Source organism: Anser cygnoides, chromosome 6, assembly GCF_040182565.1.
Source record: "Anser cygnoides isolate HZ-2024a breed goose chromosome 6, Taihu_goose_T2T_genome, whole genome shotgun sequence".
In the NCBI taxonomy this organism is placed as follows: Eukaryota; Metazoa; Chordata; class Aves; order Anseriformes; family Anatidae; genus Anser; species Anser cygnoides.
Genome location: NC_089878.1, coordinates 29,596,952 through 29,620,735, shown reverse-complemented (window position 1 = coordinate 29,620,735; position 23,784 = coordinate 29,596,952). Strand labels below are relative to the sequence as shown.

Here is a 23,784-nt window from a genome sequence, read left to right as displayed (position 1 = left end):
TCTCCTGCATGTTTTATCACCATCCTGTGATAAGTTACCAGATCCACAGAACTCTATTGAACAACGAAGTCATGTTAAGTGACTGCAAATAGCAATTACAAAAGGTTCCAGTTATGACTCACATAAAACTTGCCAATTGCAAAATATGAAAAAGCATAAACCACATTTTGTCACTATTGTGAGGAATAACAACTGTATTCTGACATTAAAGGAAATGATAATATCCAACAGTTCCGACGATGCACAGCTTGGACCATGGCTGGGGAATTTCTCAGCATGCCTCCCATCAACATCTATTCCAGTGGTCTCCAGACTTCTTAAAACTAAAAGATTATCAACCCTTGTATATTATAAACTGTTGATTCATAATCATTTGAGCAAGCAATAGCAGGAGGGCACAAAATAGCATCAAAGAACTGATCATAACCAATGGGTAAGTACATTTATTTAACAGGATTCTGTGGACAAAGAGCAGAACGCACCTGCTGGTCTACCAGATCGGTATATGAACAACTGCTCCTGCTCATCTATCAGAGTTTTTTTTATTTCCTCACCTTTTCTCTTTTGCTATATTTGTAAACTAAATATGTTTTTTTCCATATGTTTATACAGCAATGTAACTTCTTTTGTAGTGCAGTATGTCTGAATACACCTGTTCATGTTATTATGAATATTCATAATGTATTGTTTATATTCATACTATAGAAGATGTGTGAATGAAAAATAGGTGTGGGTAGAGGTAAAGACTCAGAAATGTACATGAAAATAAAACCCAGAATATATTCTGGAAGGATTCTTTGCACTGCTTTGAGCATTCCTCGGTGTATGCATGGTCAGCACCTATTGATGGAAAAACTGCTTAAAAGAAAGTTTTTCTCTTGAAATAATTTCTGCAGCTGCAAAGAGGAAAGCTTCACCTTGGCAGAGAAGACGAGATGACAAGGGTGTCCCTAGGGGAACGGCTGATGCTGATTTTTGTGATGCACTCTTTCCCACAAGGAAATTACCGGTGAGCAGCATGACAGCCATCACCAGGGCCAGACCCCTGTGCCCCTAGCCCTTCGTTTGCATTTCTATCCCTCTGCGCTGGTCTCTACAGACAAGGGCAGGGCCCGTTTTCAGAAGTTCAATCCTGACTACTGAAAAGATGTAACAGCAGGATGAAACATGCAGGAACTCAAAGGAGGATTACAGAAAACTGTGCAAAGACCCTGGCCCATGAGGCTTTGAGATCCATGCAAGGTCAAAGTCTCCACGCACAGCGTTGGTGAAGCTGCTCCAGCACAATCCCACCATGGTGAGCCTGGAGGTGGACCTGGCAGTGTGCCCACCTCTTCTCCCTGAAACACCTATGGAATCCCAAAAAGGTTCCCAGCCTGACAAACTTCTGTTTGTTTGCAGATAAATTACAACAAATAACTTTTTAAAGTAGTGAAAAAAAGAGTGGCTAATAAGTCTCCCCATGTTTCCACATCATCCTTAACAGACAGGTTATTTCCTCAGGCCTACTTTGTCATTCCAGCATGTAACTAAAATTTCAGCAATCTCCACATTAAAAAGAATTTTTCACAGTCTTCTCTGGGTCCCTAGAAAAAGTCTGTCATCCCATCAGGGCATGCCTGTGTGCCTGATAATTGCTCTTCTAGTGGGTGGCTTGTGATATTTCCAGATAAATGATTGTACTTTGCCGGCAGGATCTCCACCTGCTCGTCCCTGTCCTTCCCTCCAGCCGGCTCAGCACAGAGTCAGGACAAGGGAATTACAACAAGGTAGTGTTCAACGGTGCAGTCAAGCCACATTTTACAGATCATGAGAAAATCATCCATACAACTAATGGATGAAATCCATCCAAGATTTAGAATTTCATTGTTTTTACGCAGCACAGTAAGAATTGAAAACGTCTTAACAAATGAGCGTGGTTTAAAGTGGCCTGAAAATAAAAGATGAATTGATACAACTGCTGGCAGCTGTTTCAAAATTAGCTCCAAGCACCAAGCATGTATCAGGAGAACCAGCTTTTAATCAGGGGAAAATAATTTTCTGTTGGGGAAAGGTTTCGGAAATGTAATTACAACACTATCCATTTACCCTGATAAAGGCTTCCTAAGCGATAAGATGCAACCTGGCAAGAAGACCTCATTTCATCCCAAGCTTGAGATTACATCCTAATATAGAATTTAACGTCTAAGGAAGATGCTTTACTGAGCTTTCTGAATAGGTGATTGGTTTCCTGTTACCCTCTGAAAAGGTGACAATGTGTTTTAGAGCAACAGCACTTACTCCTCACTAGGGGTTGAAGAGTAATGCGAGGGACAAAACGCTGAATGCAGGCAGTATTTAAAGAGTAGCTTCTTAGTTCAACAAAATGAAAGGTTTTATCTCACATACGTTGTTATCAAGTCTGTGGGAACTTTGCCTTTAATTTAAAAAATAATTACGATAATTAAAAGAAAAAAGAGTTGTGCTTATATGATCTTAGCCACCTAGAAAGGTTCCTTAAAGAAAGTATCTAAGTATTGGCAAAGAGATAAATGGCAGTTCTCAACTACATTTCCTCAATATTGTAACAGGCTAGAGTGAATACTGTTACCCAAACATCTAACTAGTCAGACAAACACACAAAACCTTTTCTTGAAGATCCTCTTCAAACAAAGCAGAAAAGTAAGCAATTCATATTCTTCACGCCTACTAGGACACCAATTCTAAAATTCAGACCCAAATATTTATTTTCATAATAAATTGTATTTGTGTATGTGCACCAAGAGCACCATTAGGCTCCTTTGTTCATATATACAGGGACAGCTACAAGGTTCAGTGCCCTCTAAGGCAGAGCCAGGCAGGGCACCCGACTGCAGCCCTACCAGACAGCTTGATTCCAGCGTGGCATTGACTACTGGCCCCCATCTGGCAGGTAAGTGACAAATAGCCACATGAGGCACAGAGAAAACCTCTCCCCAGTCTCACCTCCAGGCAAACACACGTAGTCAGACCCTGTTATGCCACGTAAAAGCAAAGTCAATGCAGGAATCTCAGCTATAATCAGTCATCACGGGAACTTTTGACTGGGATACTTAATGGTGTGAAATAAAACTGTTTTAGAGTAATGTATCCTAGTGCATCCCAGTTTAATTAGTAATATCATCTCTTTCGGCAAGCTTTTATAAATCATGCTTCAATTAATTAAGTTTATACCTGTCTAAACATGGATGCTTCATGAGTTCATGTATTACTCCTGAAAGAAGTGTGCATTGGTATGGGCAGAGGAAATATCTCCAGGAGATATTAAACTCTTTCTGCTAGAAGACTGGCTCAGCATTTGCGATGTATTCAGAGAAGTGGTTGTAAAGGCTACTCTTTTTTCTGGATTTATTTTGCCTCAATGGATTGCATGAGACCTTGCAAGTTAAGATTTTTTCTAATTGGCTGCTCACATACTGATTTTGAAGTAGAAACCAGAAAGGGCTAGGCATCTCAGGCTTTGCATAACTCGTTGCCAGCAATTTGCTGTATATTCTCAAATGTATGAAAGCTGAGAAAAATCCACTGTGCATCCACAGAGGTCTTCACAGTGCTGACAACAGTAAAACCAAATAGTTTCCTTTGGCAGAAGACCTAAACAGATATAACCTGGAAGACGTCCAAGAAAGCAGTATTAGTAGCACCAAAGTACATGGTGGAAGTCTGATGGAATCATTCTTCTGATCCACGACGTGCTTTTGAACCTGCTGTTCACTGCAATTCTCCTCCACTCTGCCAACGTGGGAGCAATTAAAAAAAAAAATCTACTCGTTTGATCAAATATGAGTGCATTCCTTCTAGGCATCTGCCTTTTTTTTTTTTTTTTTGAAAGCAAAAGTTATATGAAAGAGCTGAATATGCAGAAAAATATCTATATAAAATTATAATAAAAAAACATAATTCCCTTGACTTGAAATACTGTTGAGAGGTGTTTAAGGCCAGTTCATGGAGGCAGTGGCCAGTGGACCAAATGTGGCCTTCAGCTCCAGTCCTTAATAGTATTCTTTTCTTCCTGTTATTGCTAGTGATTACCAACATATCTGTTAACGTGCCTCTCTGTGGAAGGTATTTGGGAAACTCTCTTTTCACCCCAGATCACATGCAACACAGACCTCAATACACAACCAAAGCCAGACAATGTCTGAAACGGTCCCTTCTCCATCAAAAATATGAATGAGAGTTAGATGTCTAAAGGGATATGAATTTATGGGTGAAGTGAAATGTCCTGCAATGTTTTAGAGGCAACACCCAGCCTACATAAAAAACAAGTATGAGGGTAAAAAAAAAAAAAAAGAAGGATCTTTCTGCAGCCATATGAGAGAATTTCTGCTGACGCCAGCTTGGACCCCTGTGCCAGCCTTATCATTTAGGGCTTTCCTTTGGCACACTTCCAGCCCTATCCCTGCTGCCCATTGTACCCTAAGTCCTTCTGCAGTTGATGTGCACCCCTTCTAAATACATTTCCCAAAACCAGTTGCATTTGTCTGTTCTAAGGGACTTTGTGATTCATATGATAGGAGGGAAGATTTAACCAAGCTGCTAAAGGATAATGTCATCTTTAGATCATGCTCATTATAATTCATAAGTATCTCTCCACTTGACAGGTCTTCAGTTGCAGTTTCAATCTCATGCTAGTTTTTTCTTGAGAGCCCTTTTCAATTTTCCACATTGCTAATAGAGCCTGAGGCTAAGGTAAAAATCATTTGGGCTTCTTGAAAGGATCAATAATTTTTATGCGCCATGCATTTTAGTATACACAGCATCACTGACACAAACGCTGTCCCTGCACTGATAAATATAACACATCAAATAACGTCAGAAGTTTCCACACTTTTTTTTTAATTTGTTCAATAACTACCTGCAATTCCACACACAGAGAACAGTGTTCTATTTAACAGACACCAAAAATTAAAAAAAAAAAAAAAAGCTTGAAATGAAGTTACTGGAAGATTGATTGAATTTTTTTGCCAAGTATTGTCATTTTCTCTGCATCCTGGCTCACATGAGAGACTACACAGAGATAGAAGGTCTAACAGTTTCACTACTTTTAGTTTTTTCTATCAGCCTTTGCGATGGTATAAAGTTCATTCGGCTTTCCCTGTCACCCGTGCAAGCAGTCAAGGATATCTGATCAAGTGCTTAGATATGCTGTACTCAAACAGTTAGCTCAATAAATTATTCATTCAGCACCATGCAGAGCAAATTATATTTTAGGTGGACAGTTTTCTTGCTCACAGTTCATTCACTTACAAGACAAGCAAGAGACTGCAGTGAAAGAAAGGGAAGGAAAAGATCACTAATACAGAGCTGGTTTTCTCTCAATTTAAGGCTTCTAAGGAAAGTACTTATGAAGCCCATCGGGGTTAACAAACTGAGTGCTACTCTGCTGGTGTCTGTTTAACCCTTGCCAAGAGCATGTTACTTCACTTAAGGTATGTTGAAGCCTCTAAAAGACTGAAAGGAGATGCACACATTTCTCAGAGAAAGAAAGGCTGAAGGAACATTAATCACACGTTATAGCAAATGGGTTTTTACATGAAGAATTTTCTGAGACGTATCACAGAAACAGAGGTAGGGAAAAAGAGAAACACAGCAAACATTGAATCTCACGGTGTGTTTTTTATTTATTTTCTGCCCAAATATGCTCCTTTCTTTGCCTATGCCCTCCCTGCTACCATTTCCAATACAATTCAGACTGCCTCATCAACTCCCAGTGCTTGTAATTTCCAATCTTCATTCTCCTTCACTGTATTCTTGAGATTGAATCTCTGAGAATCAGCACACATGGTCTGATCCTGTGAGCAGGTATTCTGTGCAGACACAGGAAAAAACAACAATGAATGTCAAGTGTTGATATGTTTGTACTTTGCATCTGCTGAATTGCTCTCAACTGTGCAGTGTTCAGCAGCGCAGACCACATTCAGTTGTGGTGACACGTCTGACTTTTACCACAACTGAAAAGACTTTGTCTAACTGAAAATGCTTCAGTGAAGAAAGCTGTAACGAAAGCATCTAAAGCTAGTCAAAAATTTCTTTACCCGTGGAAAATGTTTCCACTGGCCGTTTAGTAATCAAAGACTTTCACAGAAATACTAGTTTTAATTAAATTTTGTTTAGAAAGAACCTAAGGAAAAAAGCTCCTATTTGAACAATGAAATATTTTTAAAAATTGACTACAGCTCATCCCAGATGGAAACATCAAAATGTTCCACTGACTCATAAGTTTCTTATTTTTCCCCAGTGTGGGGAGAAAGGAAGAGAAAGGAGAAAATAAGAAATGGGGACAGAAATGGAATCCATATTCAGAGAAAAGAATATGATACGGTATGTTGGGAGCCAGACCATTTCAATGAAACTGAAGCAAGTGCATTAATTAAACCATCTCAATATGAACATTGCCCAAAATGATTTTTTAACTTGTCAACAGGCAGGGAAGCTAATTACCCTTTCCCCGCAGCTTTTCTAGCCTGCTGTACGACAAGTGATAGACCAGTCTCTAACCTGCTGGAGGCTTCTCATATGCTGGAAGGGAGAGCTGTCCTTCAGCGTTTGGATCCAGAAGCACTTCCCTACCTGGACGCATGCCTCTGTTTATCAGTGCTGGGAGGAGATTAACAGGCTCTGGGTGGCAGGAAAGGAAAATCCCTACTGGGAGAGAGCCAGGCTCTGAAGATGGGAAACACAGGTGTTGCCCACACCACTTAATTGGAAAAAGGGGGTAAGTGGAATAGTACCCAAATTGAGCTGGGAGCAACAGCGGGAGACTGAGCAGCAACCCACACTGTTCCATATCAAGCAGTGCACATAAGTTGTACTAATTGGAGGGTTATGAGCTACCTGGAGACCCACTTAGCCCCCAGTTTATGATGATCCTACTCTCCCTCCCAAGGAAAGTGTTGTAACTGTTCATTATGCTGATTGACAGCTCCCCTTCTCCCTAATGATTTAGATAAAATCAGTGAGGTAAAATGTGAGCTAACCTGTGCTGCACACTTAGGTTATTTTTTCAGTTTACAAATGGAATTTGTCTCAGTTCACCACAACAGAAGTACAAGTAAACATCTTCTATCCTGTGGTTTGTGTTCTTCTGGCTGCATATTTCTTTTGCCTAAGTTATTACTTTGCAGCAAGCCTCAATCGTTGCTCCAAAGTTTTAGGAGACATGCCTTTAATAACTCCCACATTTACTCCTCACTTACTGTGCTACCACCCCTTCATCAGATCAGCTTTCTTTCATCATTGTTTCTGGGCTCATTATTCAACATTTAGCTGAACTGAAATGCATTTACCATTCATTAGGTATTTCTAAGCTGGAGGTGATCACATGATCCAATAGTTCTTGGATTTCATTGTAGCTTGTTATGTTCTCTGTTCTCATAGTTTAGTGGTATGTTTAAATTTGGCTTTGAATACCATTGTTGGAAGCAATTTGTATGAATAGCACAAATTGCAAGACATGAAAGATAATGCTGAGAAGCAAAAGGAATCTCTATAGCATCACCTGATCAAGCCAGCATGCTAAAATGATGCTGACAAATTTCCAGTCACTTTGCTGATACAAGACTGAATCCACTGTCTGATAAAAGGGGCTCAAGTCCATGGCTATTAGCAGGCTAAGTGGCAGAGACTCCTAGCATGATATGCATTACAGAGAAAGTAAAATAAATGTTAAAGAATAGAGGAGGAGAAGAAAAAAAAAATGCTTCTTTCCCCAAGTTTTTGAATGGTACATTTCCATTTGAATTGAAATTTTCATTTTTATTTTAAAAATTGAAACAGGTTTTGAAGTGAAGAACAATAATCAAGTCTTTCCTTCCTGCTTCTCTATTTCTCTCCCTCTAAATGGAGGGACTTTTTTTCTTTTTAAACTACTCCAGCTTTAAGAAAATTACAAATATAAGAAATGAAAAAGTGAAGGGAGGGAAAGCAAGGAAATAAAGGGAGGGAGAAGAGAAAGCCTAACTGTTTGGCTCTTTGAACTAAAAATAAAACTAAATGAAAAGTCTTCTTTTTATTAACAATCAAACTCATTTCTCAGTAACAAAACTTTTCATTCCATTCTATCAAACCTTTGCATATAAAAATACGTCAAGACATGCCTAACCTATTTCTCCAGTGGGACTCTGTGCATTGCAGAAATAATTACTGCTCTGCAGCTTTTTCTCTGCATATATTCCCTCTGTTAATGGCTTTTGGAGTCTATGTCCCTATGAAAGGGAAAAAGTGGGTTTTAAGCCACCTCTCCCCCCTCTTTCACATCTCCATTTACCTCTGCCTGAAATAGTTATCGTCAAGGAGTCATCACAAATTCACATTTTGTTTTCAAGCAACATTTACATGCAACCTTCATCCTCCTCAGTTCTTTAATGGGGTGAATATTGCTCTGGGAGTCCTCATGCTGTGGGTAACAAGCTCCAGCCACAGAGTCTGAAGTTAGGACCTATCTCCACAGTAACATCTCCTGGACCTACAGCTCTGCACGCTTTATTCTAACATTAATTATCTGTTAATCTCTCTTTTTTTTTTTTTCTTCCCCCCCCAGACCTCAAGAGCTATTGAAGTTTTAGTTTGAGTTTCATGCTAAAATACTAAAGACAGAGCTTAAATAGGATATGGGGAAAAATATTCATACCAGTTCACTTCTGTAATTCAAATGGCAAACAGTTGAGATACTCCGTGATTTCTGTTTGGCCAGCTCACTTAGCAGAAGAAAAGTTCTGGAAATCCTACCACCATGCTGTTTTCTCCTTGTCAGAAATGCAACGAAAGAAGCCATCACTGGCCAAATATCACACTTTGAGTCATCCCTTGCATGGTCAATCTGCCAAGACACACAATACAGAACTGGAAACAACCAGGGGGAGAGATTATGGCAGTAACATTACTGATACCAATTGAGAAGTATTCCCCAATTCATACTGTGGTACTATGATGACACACATGCACACAAACCACTGGAGAAGACACTACACTCAAAAATCAAAATAATGCAAGATGATTTCTCTTATTGGCAGAGGATTCTTGTGCAGCTCCCTGTAGAGAATGCAAGGCAATGAGATTAGGGATGAAAAATAAGATACTGTATATAAAGGCAGAAAAGCAAGCATGAGAGAGACATGAGGGTAGTTGCGGATCATTTCACTTTAGCCCTGTGTTTGCCAACAAGAACAAGCAAAGTAAGCCATAGGATATTTACAACCAATATGTATACGGGTATAGCACAAGGAAGGGCTCTGGCACAGTGTCTCTGAAGTGTTGGTTCGAGGCTCTTGCTTGTTCTTTGAGGCACAGTGTGTCAATGTGTTGATGTAGGCATGTGTGTGCTTATGAATATTCATGCAAGTCTGCTGGTTTTATATTGTATTTTCACTGTTCCAGTGTAGCAACTACTTTCTCATCGTGCAGACAGGAAAAAATGTGAATTTTTGAATTTTTCTGTCTGTTCATTTTCCTTAATAATAAACCTTGATTGTATTATAGACAATTACATATTTATAAACATGCTCCATTAGCAGAAATCTGATTCATATACTCATGTTTACACTACTATTTTGCATTAAAAAGAAAAAAAGAAGCCTCCTTTAAAAAAGAAAAAAAAAAGCTGCATATTGTATAAAAGAATCAGGTTACTTTTAAGGAGATCCAAAAGGCCATGTGAAAATTCTATCTTGTGAAAATTTTAATCTTGAACATGTGTTTGTTGTCCATCTGTTCTCCTCCCACTCCACTCTAAAACAATACGAATTGAAATAATAAAAAAAAGTTTGCAAAATAAGATTTTCATTCAGATCATTAGAATAGGAAACATGAAAATATTAGTTCAATAGCATTAATAACTTTTATATTATGTTAAAATATTCCCTGACAAATCTTGTGTGGCTTGACTGAGTCAGCATTTTAAGGAGTGTGTATGTGTGTGTGTGCGTGCGGAAATGTGATTAAAGCACTACCTTTACTCCCCTTACTTCTAAAAACCATGCAGGAAGTTCCAAAAGGAAGTGGGGCATAGAGCAACTTGGTAATTTGATCAAGGCCACACCAGCAATCTTTTTTTCTTAATCGTGTCGTTGTCCAGCTGGCACTCTAAATGCAGTAATTTAAAATCTTACCACATAAGACAACCATATATTTTTCACAGACAGAAAAAAAAAACGTAGATAGCTAATTCATGTCTTAGATTTAACTGCAAAATCTTTTACAACATTCTAATCCCATGAATTTAAAACCCAGCATCTGAATTTATTTTCATATGAGATACTACATGTAGCAAGTCCCACAGAAAGGCCCAGGCTCTGCTTCATAAAGAAGCAGTAGAAGAGACATAAAGAAACTCTCCTGTCTCCAGAGAAGCACATTGTATTCTATTAGCTTTGTACTTTTTTTTTTTTTTTTGGAACACAAGCACCTGAAAGCTACCACATAAGTAATTACCTACACTTCATAAATATGTACAAGTATATATATCATTATATATTCTTTATGTATATATATACACACACAGTCACACACTCACATATGTGTATACCATTGAGCAAATACAAAGGCACTTGAAGGCAAATTAACTTTGAACATCAGGTTTTACAGGATTTTGGACCTCATGGCTTAGAAAAAAGGACTTTCCATAGCCAGATAAGCGATGGATATAGTAGATGGGTGCTAGATTGAAGCAGATAAAGCAGACTCTGCTTCCTCACTCAGAGCTGCTCATTTAGCCTGAAGATAAGCAAACCTGATCTGCAGTTTCAGATAAAACTGTATATTTTCCTTCTTCTAAATAGAGGTTGTGACTCTTTGTTTGGAAGGGGATTTTCCTGAAATAAGTAGTATTGCTGGTGGTTTTCATTATTATTGTTATATCAAAAGATGCTCAGATCACTTCTTTCTCCTTTATGTAGACTTCACCATAAATCAACACCTCCCATCTTATCAACTACCTCTGATACTAGGGGGGCAGGACCGTATCTCTCAGCACAACACGGAGAGGCTGAAAACAGTATTTACTCTTGAGGTAACAAGATTCAGCCTCAGGCTGAACTTCAGGGAGCCTATTGTGGTAAGCCTGAAGGACACAGTGCACAATGTTAGTGCACCTAAAAAGTGATGAGAATTAAAGGGATTATGGGAGGAAAAGCAGTTCACCATTTAACTTAAGGATCAGTCATTGAATCAGAGGGCTGAACATCAGCAACAGAAGTAGTGGGCCTTAAGACAAATTGAAAACTGAGAGAGAATGGACTAAATGGCAGCAGGGAAGGCAGAGATGTATCAGAGCCCATGCCCTGCACAAAGGTCCTTCTGGATCTGATCTTTCCTCTGAGACCTCTTAAGAGCACCCTGCTTTTTCTGGTCAGAAGGTGTAAGGTTAACTATGAAGCAAGATGAAATAAACATTGAGCCTGTGCTTTCCTACACAATTTCTTTGGTATTCTTAAAATAGGGCATAATATGTACAAAGAATCTGCCCCTCACACCCCAGAAAACGCCCTATGTATGAATTGTGTGGCGGAACGGGGAGAGTTTAATCAAAGCAGATTCCCTTAGCTAACCACGATGTCTTTTCCCTGGTATTGCAAAGCATGAGGGCCTTACTAGCCACCACTGGCTAGCTGAGGCGATCGGCTGTAGGGCAGGGGGGCAAACGCGACGTGCGAAGCGTTTCCCGCGTCGAGGCCGCTCGAGGCAGCCCGCAGGCCTCGCGGGACCGGCTGACGGGGCTGGGGCGGAGCCGGGAGCGGTGGCCGTTCCCCCCTCACGTACAAAGGCGGCCCCCAGAGAGCACAAGCGGCCCGCAGCGCGGCGAGCAGGCCGTGGCGTGGCAGCGTGTCTAGAAGGGCGGGAGGTGGCCCCTCTGTCCCTGTAGTGACGATGAGCAGGCTGATACTGAAGTAAAAATGGCGTCCGCCCGCCGCACGTGCCAGGCTGAGACCAAAACCTAGACGAAGGGGCCAGGACCACCCATAGCAGATGCCTACAGGCAGACAGAGCCCCTGAGGACCGAAATAGCTTCCCAGACCCCCGGCTGTGGGGAACTCTAGAATCTGGAAGGTGCCCTAGGGCCCAAAGGCAGAATTGGGTGTTGTGGGTGCAAGTGGATGAGCTTTTTGAGCAAGTTGCTGTCTTGTGAGAGGAGCTCAACAGGCTGCGAAGCATCCAGGAATCTTGAGTGAGAGATTGATGCATTGTATCAAGCGCTGGCACAGGCTGAGCAACAGCCCTGCCTTAAGTCCTCACAAGGGAGTGGTAAGGGAGCGGTAAGGGAGCCTCCGACCTTGAATTGTCACAGGTGATGGACTCACAAGACAAGGGAAGCTGAACCCTCGTCTCTGCTCGGAGTAGAAGGAGGAATCTTCCCCCGTGCCCCCACAGTGTCCCTATGCAATAGATATGATGCTCTGAGTCTCAAAAAATGAGAGGATAACAACAACAACGGTAATGGTCAAGCCTCAGGAAAGAGCAACAGTATAAAGGTGGACCAGCAAACCACACATATAAGAACTGGTGCCACAAAAAAAAAAAAAAAAAAAAGAAAAAAAACATGAAGGCTGTTGGTAACTGGAGATTCCTCTCCAGGAGGCACTGAAGCACTCCTTTGCCACCCAGACAATCTCTCTTGAGAAGTTTGTTGCCTGCCTGGGGCCTGCATTCGCAACACCACAAAGAGGTTACCAAACTTGGTTAGACCACATGACTACCCCCAGTTACTACTCTTTCATGTAAGGACAAATGAGGTTACAACAAGGAAACTACAAAACATCAAAAGGGACTTTATGTCCCTTGGAAAGATGTTGAGATTGGGAGCACAAGTAGGGTTCTCCTCAATCCTCCCAGTTGGAGACTGGCACCCAAGGAGGAGGCAACATCCAAATGAGGTGAATGATTGGCTGTGTAGCTGGTGCCATGCTCAGGGTTTTGGTTCTACAATCTCGGGCATTTTTCTGAGAGACCAGGAATGCTGACACCAGGTGGGGCACACCTGACAAAGTGGGGCAAGAGTGTCTGGGCAGCAAGCTGGCTGGACTCATTAGTAGGGCTTTAAACTAGACTTGGTGGAGGAAGGGGATGTACCAGTAAGAGATGCAAAAGAACCGGTGGATGCTAGTACTCTAGAAAACAACGGGGAGACACCTGTGAATCATCCCATAGGAATTGGGAATGACTCCTCTAAAAAGGTAATCCAGCCCATAGCCCAGCGGAAGTGCCTCTACACCAATGCATGCAGCATGGGGAATAAGCAAGAGGATTTGGAAGCCAAGGTGCAATTAGAAAAACTATGATCTAATTGCTATCATGGAGACGTGGTGGGACGAATCACACAACTGGAACACTGGAATGGAGTGCTACAAGCTTTACCAGAGAGATAGGCAGGGAAGGAGGGGTAGGGGTGTTGCCCTATGTGTTAAGAAGCGGATAGATTATGAAGAGTTGCCCCTGAAAAACAGCCATGAGCAGGTGGAGAACATGCGGGTAAAAATTAAGCATCAACCAATAAAGGGCACCTTGTGGTTGGGGTCTACTACAGGCCACGTGAACAAGGGGAGCCTTTTGATGAAGCCTTCTTGCTCCAGCTTCAAGAAGCTTCACGCTCATGGGCTCTCATCCTGCTGGGGGATTTCAAGTACCTGGATGTCTGCTGGGAAAACTACACAGCAGGCAGTAAGCAATCCAGGAGACTCCTGGAGTGCATTGAGGACAACTTCCTCATCCAGGTATTAGACAAACCAACCAGAGGAGAAGCGTTTCTCCTCTGCTCACCAATGTGGATGACCTCATTAAAGAGGTTAAGACTGGAGGCAGTCTGGGGTGCAGTGACCGCGCCCTGGTTGAGTTTGTGATCTTGAGGGATGTGGACCTGGCAAAGAGCAGTCAGGACCCTCAGCTTTAGAAGAGCAAACTTACAGTTCAAAGAATTAGTGGATGAGATCCCATGGGACGCTGTCCTTAGGGACAGAGGATCTGATCAGAGCTGGCAACTCTTTACGGATATTCTTCTTAGAGCGCAGGAGCTCTCCATCTCCATGTGCAATAAATCAAGCAGGGAAGGCAGGAAACTTATGGCTGAGCAATGACCTCCTCATCAAACTTAGGCAAAAGAAGGAACTGCACAGGCAGTAGAAACAGGGCCACGTGCCCTAGGAAGAGTATAGAAATGCTGTCCAGACATGCAGGGATGGGATCAGGAAAGCCAAGGCACTGACAGAGCTAAACTTGGCGAGGGATGCAAAAAATAACAAAAAGGGATTCTACAGATACATTGGCCAGAAAAGAAAGACTAAGGAGAGCGTACCACCTCTGAAAAATGTAGATGGAGGGCTGGTAACAACAGCCATGGAGAAGGCTGAGGTACTTAACTTCTTTGCCGCAGTCTTCACTGGCAGTCAGGCTTCCCACATCTCTCGAGTCCCTGAACCTCTAGGCAGGGGCTGGGGGAACAGAGTCCCTCCCACTATAAGTGAAGAGCAGGTTCGGGACCTCCTGGTGCAACTGAACAGCTACAAGTCTGTGGGGCCTGGTGACCATCTATTCCAGGCTCCCGAGGAAACTGGCTGATTTAGCTGCCAAGCCACTCTCCATCATATTTGAAAAGTCATGGCAGTCAAAGTACCCGGTGACTGGAAAAAGGGAAACATCACTCACATTTTTTAAAAGGGTAGAAAGGAAGACCTGGAGAACTACAGACTGGTGAGCCTCACCTCCGTGCCTGGCAAGATCATGGAACAGATCTTCCTGGAAGCAATGTAAAGGCACATGCGAGACCAGGAGGTGATCCAAGACAGCCACATGGCTTCACCAAGGGCAAATCATGCCTGACCAATCTGGTGGCCTTCTACGATGGAGTGACTGCATCAGTTGACAAGGGAAGACCGACTGATATCATCTACCTGGACTTCTGTAAGGCTTTTGACATGGTCCCACATGACATCCTGATTTCTAAATTGGAGAGAGATGGTTGTGAAGGGTGGGCCATTTGGTGGATAAGGAATTGGCTTGATGGACACATCCAGAGAGTAGCGGTAAATGGTTCTATGTCCAGATGGAGGCTGGTGACAAGCGGTGTCCCTCATGAGTCCATCTTGGGACCGGTGCTTTCAATATTGTCATCAATGGCATGGATGATGGGATTGAGTGCATCCTCAGCAAGTTTGCAGATGACACCAAGCTGAGTGGTGCAGTTGATACAACAGAAGGAAGGGATGCCATCCAAAGGGACCTGGATAAGCTTGAGAACTGGGCCCACATGAACTGAATGAGGTTCAACAAGTCCAAGTGCAGGGTGCTGCACCTGAGCTGGGGCAATCCTAGGCATGAGTACAGACTGGGAGAAGAACTCATTGAGAGCAACCCTGTGGAGAGGGATTTGGGGGTTCTGGTGGATGAGAAGCTCAACGTGAGCCAGCAGCGTGTGCTTGCAGCCCAGGAGGCCAACCATATCCTGGGCTGCATCAAGAGAGACATGGCCATCGGGTCAAGGGAGGTGATTGTCCCCCTCTACTTTGCCCTTGTGAGGCCCCACTTGGAGTACTTTGCCCAGGTTTGCAGCCCCCAGCAAAAGAAGGATGTGGAGCTGTTAGAGCGGGTCCAGAGAAGGGCCACAAAGTTGATCAGAGGGATGGAGCACCTCTCCTATGAAGAAAGGCTGAGAGAGCTGGGGATGTTCAGCCTGGAGAAGAGAAGGTTCTGGGGAGACCTCATTGCGGCCTTTCAGTACTTAGAGGGTTCTTATAAAAAGGATGGAGAGGGACTCTTTACTCGTGTAGATAATGATAGGACAAGGGGGAATGGTTTTAAACTGAAAGAGGGGAGATTTAAATTAGTTGTTCGGAAGAAATTCTTCAGTCAGAAGGTGGTGAGACACTGTAACAGGTTGACCAGAGAGGTTGTGGATACCCCATCCCTGCAGGTGTTCAAGGCCAGACTGGCAAACCTGATCTAGTGGGTGGCATCCCTGCATATGGCAGGGGGTTTGGAACTAGATGATCTTTAAGGTCCCTTCCAACCCAAGCCATTCTATGATTCTGTGATTAAGAGAGAAATATTAGAAAGTCACAATTAGAGAAATACTCCAAATGGATTGCATGCAAGAGTCAAATTCCTAATGACTAATCCTCAAGAAAAAAAAAAGATTTATAATTGTCTTATTAAACAGAATATTGAAGCTACTCAGGATTAGAAAGTGACTCCCCAAAAGAAAAGAGTATAATGAAAGCAATAATAAAATATCAAAATGGAAATGAATTTAATCAGGGAACTGTTTGATTCCACCACCTCATTTTTTTGTTTTATTTTAATAATTGTAAAGAAATGGGATTCTGTAAAAGCACTGTCTAAAATATTATCCTGCTCTGAACAAAGGACTGAAGTAACACACATACAACCTTACTTTTAAAATATGTCATGCATAGGTAAATTCTCACACAAGTTTGTAGAAAAATCTGGATATACCTATTCAAAAATCAGATTTCAAACGTCACATTTACCATAGGAAATTGTGAACTGACCAGTCAGCAGAATTCAGGAGAAATGCATTTTGAGGATTTGGTATCTCATTGGCAGGCCTGAGCATTATTTATTTGATTTCAAGGTAGAGGAACAACTATGTAGATAATAGAAAAAAAAAAAATTCCTCTAAAAGAAGGGGAAGAACAAATTTATTTTCATCAGCTCTATATGTATTTTAATATTCAGAGTCTATAAGAAGTTAATAAAAATGCTCTTCCAGTTAAATCATTGTGTTCTGATACTATTTACTGGCATTTTTTATTTCAGTGATCATACAGAGCACTCATTTCAGTTCATCCTGTTTACTATTGCTCGAGTGCACTATCACATTTCTAAATGATACACTAAGAATTATATTCACTGGACTCAACTGAAACATGTTTATACTGTAAAACCAAACTTCAGTAGTACTAATGAGATTCTGCAGCCATTTGCTTTTTGAAGCTACAAAGGCAGATATTTAAATGTTAAATAAACAGAGTGCCAGGAATAGAAACATAATGTGACCTGAAAAATAATGATAATTTCCCCAAAGATCCTTAGAAACAACACTAGAAGTGCTCTCTGGCTTTCTTGCTTCTTTCATCAAACCTGATCAACAACCTTACAGAAAAGTATTCTGCCATTTCTAGACAACATCAACTGAAACAAATACTTTAGTGACCTGTAAAATGCCAGCGCTCTTCTGCATTCAGAAAGGTCTTTTCTATTACCTTAGATATGTAATAGACACTTGATTCTACTAGAGTTTCAATATTTGAGGGACTCAGCTTTTAATCTGGCTGAAATGATACCTGAACGCTTAAGTAGCTTGATGTTGTAGGCTGCCAAATCTGAGGTCTTAAACAAGTTGGTGTTACTGAAATTGCTCTAGCCATGAAAATAAATGAAGTACAAAGTCGGGAAAGAGCAGCAGGAAAGAACAGCCTTTGTTAACTCTGCTGCTATCAGGAGGGGAAGACTGAAAGCTGTAGGTAGTGCAGATGGGAAGGTCCAAACTCATGAAGGAAGTGGTCCAATTTGCCCTTCCTTCTTTGCACCTCAACCTGTTCCATCATCAGCCACCAACTTTCCAAGGCTCTGGCAGAGATAAAATAGACATGACTTATTATTCTGAATTCCCCTTGAATCTCTTTTTAATTAAATCTTTCCTTCCCCCCAGGGAAGCTTAATCAAAAAAACAACCCATCAAATTACTGACTTAACAGGCAGATTTGCTCTAAGCCTTGTTCATTTGCATAGCTGATGACTGTTTCTCTTTGCTTTGATCTTCTTGGTCATTTCAGAGAATGAAATGAGGCTATGTGTTATGTGCTGTTTATTCATAATACTTACACTAAGTAAAAGGATAAGACTTATTTGCCAGTATATGTAAGAATATTACAGGAGACAATTTTTATCTCTCTAACAAAACTATCACAGAGTAAGATGATATTGTTGCATTTGGCTTTAAAAATACTAGTCTCAGATGTTCTCTTTGGTACTCTGTTTCCTACAAAAATAGCCTCAATGAAATAAATGAGCTTAATTATTAACACATTAATAAGCTTTGGAGTATGAAGAACAGCTCCTACCTTCTTCCATATACTTACTCTCAAAAGTAGGTTAAGGACAGGTGAAAGAACAGGGTTTTTCCGTCACCATTATTTCCTACTTGAAGAAAATCCACAGGTCTACAGAGATCATGGCTGTCTAAGAAGAACTGAACTTTGCTACATTCAAAACTACCTTAGCGAGTTTACTATCCCTTAGTTAAGAGCTATTCCAAAAAAAAAAATTTCATTCCTTGATGGTTTGCAGGTTAGTACACTTGTCTCTGGCTGTTCTCACCAAACTAGCTGTCTCAAAGACAACACCAGACAGCAACATACTTTGAAATATGCAGAATAAACAGATGTCGTCGTCTTCTGTAGTCTTTAGAGTGGAGGCTCCACTTTTATTATCACAGATAGCAAGAAATCCTCCCACTAGGATGAAGACCTTGTGCTTCACATTTCCAAAAACACAGAAAACCTGTTTCTATCCTGAAGGAGTCTAAATCAATTAGTCTTCTCAGTGCACCTTGTGGACGAGAAGAGCAGGTATTTCCAGCTATGAACTGTTTTTCTCCTTGCCTGAATACCGAATTAAGTGCCTGTCTTGAAATTTACAAAGCTTAGCTTGAACATGACTTCATAGATTTGTTCTAAATTCTATCTAAGCTAAGATTATAGTTTCCCTTAATGTAAGAAATAAAAGGGAATAACCTTCTTTTTTGTGCATTTCTTTCGGCTACCTCAGGACAGCACTTTATAGTCATATTTATCTAGTTATTATTCTTTAACTTCGCATGAATGCACCATTTCCACCAAATAATCATAGTTTAGGAGAAGCAGCAAGCAAGCTCTACCCATATGCCACATAGAAGTGACTGGAAGGGCACAGTGCTCAAAAAAGGAAAAAAAAGTTTTATTTCCCTGGCTCACAGCCAACCACACAGCTCTCGCACTGTGTAACTGTAGGTTTACATGGAGATCCTAAAAGTTGCTGCATAGAGACCCCTAGGGAGGTCACCAGGGAGAGCAACTACAGATTACAATGGTTTAGAGACGTGATTATTTGTGGGCACTGTAAGTAATTTTAAAAGAAATGCACTAAGAGTATTTTTGCTTATATTATGTCATTGCCTAGCATAAGGGTCTCTTTCTCTAACAGCTGGTAGGTGCAGTCTATTACACACTAAGAGATGCACATTTAGCTCTAATGAGATAAACCAGGTAAACTCAAGCTCAAAGCAATTAAACACATCACATAATGATATCCAGGGAAACTTTAAAAAAAAAAAACCAAGCATCAAATCCAGGCTTTTCAAATTTGAAGATGGTACCTCTCCTCTAACGCCCACCCTTTCATCCTAACATTTAGGATTTTTATGCTAATTTTCATATGCTACATTTTTCAGTGCAGTAGAAGAACCGATAATTGCACTTGCAATTGTGGTGTTGCCTTGTAAAGTCTGTCAGGTGTTAGAATACTGACCTCAGTGCCTGTGCTAATTAGATGAAGTTGCAAAAAACAGGCACTGTAAATCACACGCTACTAAGGCTTTGGGTGTGGGGGGAGGGAGGTTAGAGAGGGTAGGAGGAAAATCTGTTCTGTTATAGCTCTGACTCACTGTCCGCTTGTAATCAGAGGGAGACCGTCAAATCAGGACTTCCTTATTTGATTCTCAGAAGCCATTGAAGTCCAGACCCAATGACAGAATTGGTGGGGTTTGGATCAAGCCTGTCAGAGCCAGTGAAATAGCATGTGTTTGTTGTGAAATGGGATGAGTCACAGAGGTTGATACCTCCTTCTATAAGCTAAAGTGGAAAATGATTTATGATGTAGCGAGCAGATTTTTTTTTTCCTGTGTATTCTGCTGAGGTCTCAGGAAAGTAGGGAACCTCTTTCATATTCATTGACATTGCCCAACAAAGCCAGCCGCAGCTCCTGAGCAAAAGTACAGATGAAAAGCACATCTCCATCAGTTGTCTGAAAAACAGTCTGGGCTTTTGCAAACAGCCACTGATGAATGTGGGTGTGTAAAGGAGATTGTAATCCAAACTCATAATGGTGCAGTAAATAAGATTACTTTGACTGATGCACAGCCTCTGTGAAGGAGGCCCCAGGGAACAGTACCAGCTACCAGATGCAGGCTTCAAGAAGACAAGAGTTTATAATTTGCAAACAAATCTAATGTTATAGGTAAAATGTCTTATGTAACAGTCATTTCAGGGACATTTGGAACTTGGGAATGTGGCTGACAATACTAGTTTTCAGCTTGATTCAGTTCATCCTTTCCTCCCTGGTTCCAGCCTATGTGCTTCTGCTGAATGACAAAGCCAAACAAATTCCTTGGTGACTTTCTTAGAGCACAGAAACCATACAGTAGATCTCCACCAGGAAACTGAGCCAAGAAAGCAAGAGAAATTTCTCAAAAGCTCCCTGTAGTGTAAAGGCTTTGCCCATGCTCAGGATTTGAGGCCAGTAGAGCCTCAATCAAAGTGACCAACATGATGCATTTCTTCAGAGAAAGAAGGTAAAGATAGGAAAAAATGTGGGATTTTTTTAAAAAATAGTATCTATGCAGACTTTTGTGCACTGTCATGAGCAACATCATGTACCTAATGCTCCTAATAAAGAGCTAGCTATATGGCTTCCAGGTTGGAATAAACTGTCATGTGTCCATACAGCAGCACTGGCAACATGAGCCCGTAACTGCCTGGAAGAAAGAGAACCAAGAATACCCTTAGACTATCAGCTTTTCAGACACTGAAAGTGCTTTCTGCAATGCTTATACAAAAATCATTATACAATGTAACCCCATGTACTATGGCAACTAATGCTCAACTCAGCAGAACAAGAGGACCCATGAAACAGAAAAACAATAAAATAGATTTTTAATATATAAAATTATATAATAAAATATATTATAAATATACATTATATTTATCACAGAATGGCCAAGGTTGGAAGGGACCTCTGAAGATCATCTAGTCCAAACCCCCTGCCAAACAGGATCACCTAGCGCACATTGCGCAGGATGGCATCCAGGCGGGTTTTGAATATCATTAGAGAAGGTACCTGTTCCAGTGCTCTGCCACCATCACAATAAAGACGTGCCCTCACATATTCAGCTGGAACTCCCTGTGCTTCAGTTTGCGCTTGTTGCCTCTCATCCTACTACTGGGCACAATGTATTATATATACATATTATTTTATTAAATGTTGTTCTGTTTCCTGGGTCCTCACGTTGAGTATTTCATTATATATTATTTTACTATATACATATATAAAGAAGAATACAAAATTGCATGCAACTAACTTATTATATTGTCAGTAAGTTGGATACAAGGCTGGCACAGAATCTGACAAAAGAGCAGGCCAATACACTTTCAGATGATGTACTCAAGAAGAGCAGCAGTCACCAGGAAAATTAATAGTTCTTTCAACTGACAGGTGTAAACACATTTAGTATTGCATATATTGCCAGACAGGTTTTAAGAAAAAAACTTCACAGGAGAACAATAACAAGGATTTACATACTGGAGGAACTGGCTTCTGAGGAAAAGTAGATCTGAAATTTAAGAGTCATTCTTTTTTGTTTAGACCAGGTCCTAGATGAACTAAGTCGGTGAAAGAAACCCGTGAATAATTGTCCAAGAATAATGAGAATTAATATTACATATAAGATGAGTTCTGCACTTAAGAAGCAGAGATGGGAAAAGAGAATTTGATAATCTATAAATATATGAATGCTGCAAGCTACTTCTGATTGAAATTCATCAAATTTTCATTTTCTTTTCCAAACAAACAGTCTATGAAAAATGCCATAGCTGTTTAATTTTGCTAGGAGTTGCTGAAGGAGGTTCTTCGTCTAAAATTAAAAAGCAAACTATTATTGTAAATTTTGTATCAAAAACAAAACCACACAAACTGACCCCCCCTGAATTTTTCAGGGCAGACAGGAAGATATCCAAAGGCACTTTGTAGTGTCTCTCGTCTACCCTGTCTATGATGCTCTGTTTAGTGTTGACACAAACACCCAACCCAAGGAATTGAGGATGCAGCATCCTACACGCCCCAGAGGAGGTGCTCTGGCTAGGAGAGGTTCACTGTGAACATCTGCAGACATACAGAGACCATAGAAAGACCATGACATTTATAGGCACTAAAAGAACACTATCATTACTTGTAAAGAGAGTTTTCCTGGGATTATGTAGAATAGCAGAGGCAATACAGGTGCCCTTAAGGCCAGCTTCAGAGGACCACGTCCTGGGAAGAGAAGCTCCCTCTCCATTTTGCTTGCTATTTCTGTTGGTTTTAGCATACCCTTTGCCTTTAGGACTGTGGAGAATGAGTGCTCCTTAGCTTGTTATCCTCTGGGGCAGACATTTCTCATCACCTATTAAATATTTATATCTTCATATAGCAAGTAATGCTGCTAACTTGTTTGACTTAAATTATACCCCACTGGCAAATCAAATTAGAGAAGATTTGAGTAAATCTACCTTTTAAAACAAAAGCTGTTTTTGTCCGTGTTCAGCCATTTGTGGGATTAACTTTTCTAATGGGTTCTTATGTGCACAGTTTTTGTTTTCATGGGTACTAGAAGATAAATTATTCATTGGAGTGGGGAATCTTCAACACTCATTTTCATGGCATATTTAGTCCCTTTTGTCCTATTCATAAATCAATCCTGATTACTATAAATGCATGTGTTACTCTTAACCGTTCACCAATGGCTCACTTGGACCATTAATTTAGACCTCTTCCTTGAGTGCATTAGGAAGCTGCCAGTAGTAATGGACAAACTGGGAGAAGATCCCTTGGACCTCCCCTCTTTCCCTACAAACAGTCTCCATCTCCTGCTACTTTCCGTATGCATAGTTTTACGGACACACCAGATAATCTCCAGCAACAAAATGCCATTTTCCCCTGCCGCTCTAGTGACAAATTTGCATAGAGAGGAGGAAGAAAATGGCTTTGTTAACTTTCAGTGGGTTTTTTTATGACCTAGAAAGAGGACAAAGAGCAATGGCTTGCAGCATCCATACCAGAAGTGGGGGCAATTTATGTCCAAACATATAGAGCCATCATTGAACTAACATGGGAATGACTACAGCTATGTCACTGGTGACAGAGATCACAAGGCATTTGTCTCTGTTCCTGGACTGCTGATGAGCTGTCAGTGAAGAACCAGTCATCGAGGAACAATGCCTCACCATTCACAGAAGTAAATGGATCTTGCGAGTTTTTATCCAAGCAGTACAACGTTTAGCAACTCCTTATTGCCCAGCTGGGAACAAAGGAAGGATTTTGCCCATTTGAAAATTATTATTATTTACTACTATATTGGCAACACAGTGCACTGAATACTTCTAGAAAAAAATATTATGCTCCAGAATTGCCAAGGCCAACACTTAATCCTTCTCAATACACACAGTAAAACAGAATGAAATACATTTACTTCCTTTCCAGTCCAATTCCTACTGTGCCGCAATGGTTAGCATTGCATACAATTCTGTTTCATGCTCTGGGACTCTGTGCTAGACTCAACAATGTCAAAAGGGAAGCGTTCCCCAGAATTATACCATAGTTACTCTATGCAGTTTCCACTGCTGTGGGTGTTACTGAGCATCTTCTGAGCACTAGACTGAAAGGAGTCCTGTCTGTCCCACTGCAGTTTGATGCTCTCTTATCCCATAAGGATCACATGGATCCCAAGCAGTTAATGGTTTGGAAAAG

General features: G+C 41.0%; 1 protein-coding gene across 3 annotated transcripts in view; it reads right to left on the bottom strand.

The window, feature by feature from the left end:
* CNTNAP5 (contactin associated protein family member 5) overlaps window positions 1–23,784 on the bottom strand; it is a 285,697-nt gene that overhangs the window by 254,170 nt on the left and 7,743 nt on the right. The window contains exon 1 of one of the 3 annotated variants that reach the window (XM_048050396.2): window positions 6,520–6,626. The exons of 1 other annotated variant lie outside the window; for it this stretch is intronic. In XM_048050396.2, the coding sequence (XP_047906353.2) occupies window positions 6,520–6,601 (82 nt within the window). In that variant the 5' untranslated portion in view covers window positions 6,602–6,626. Of the gene's footprint in view, window positions 1–6,519; window positions 6,627–23,784 lie in introns of those variants that run through there. One more of the 3 variants, XM_013178329.3, reaches the window with a different exon arrangement.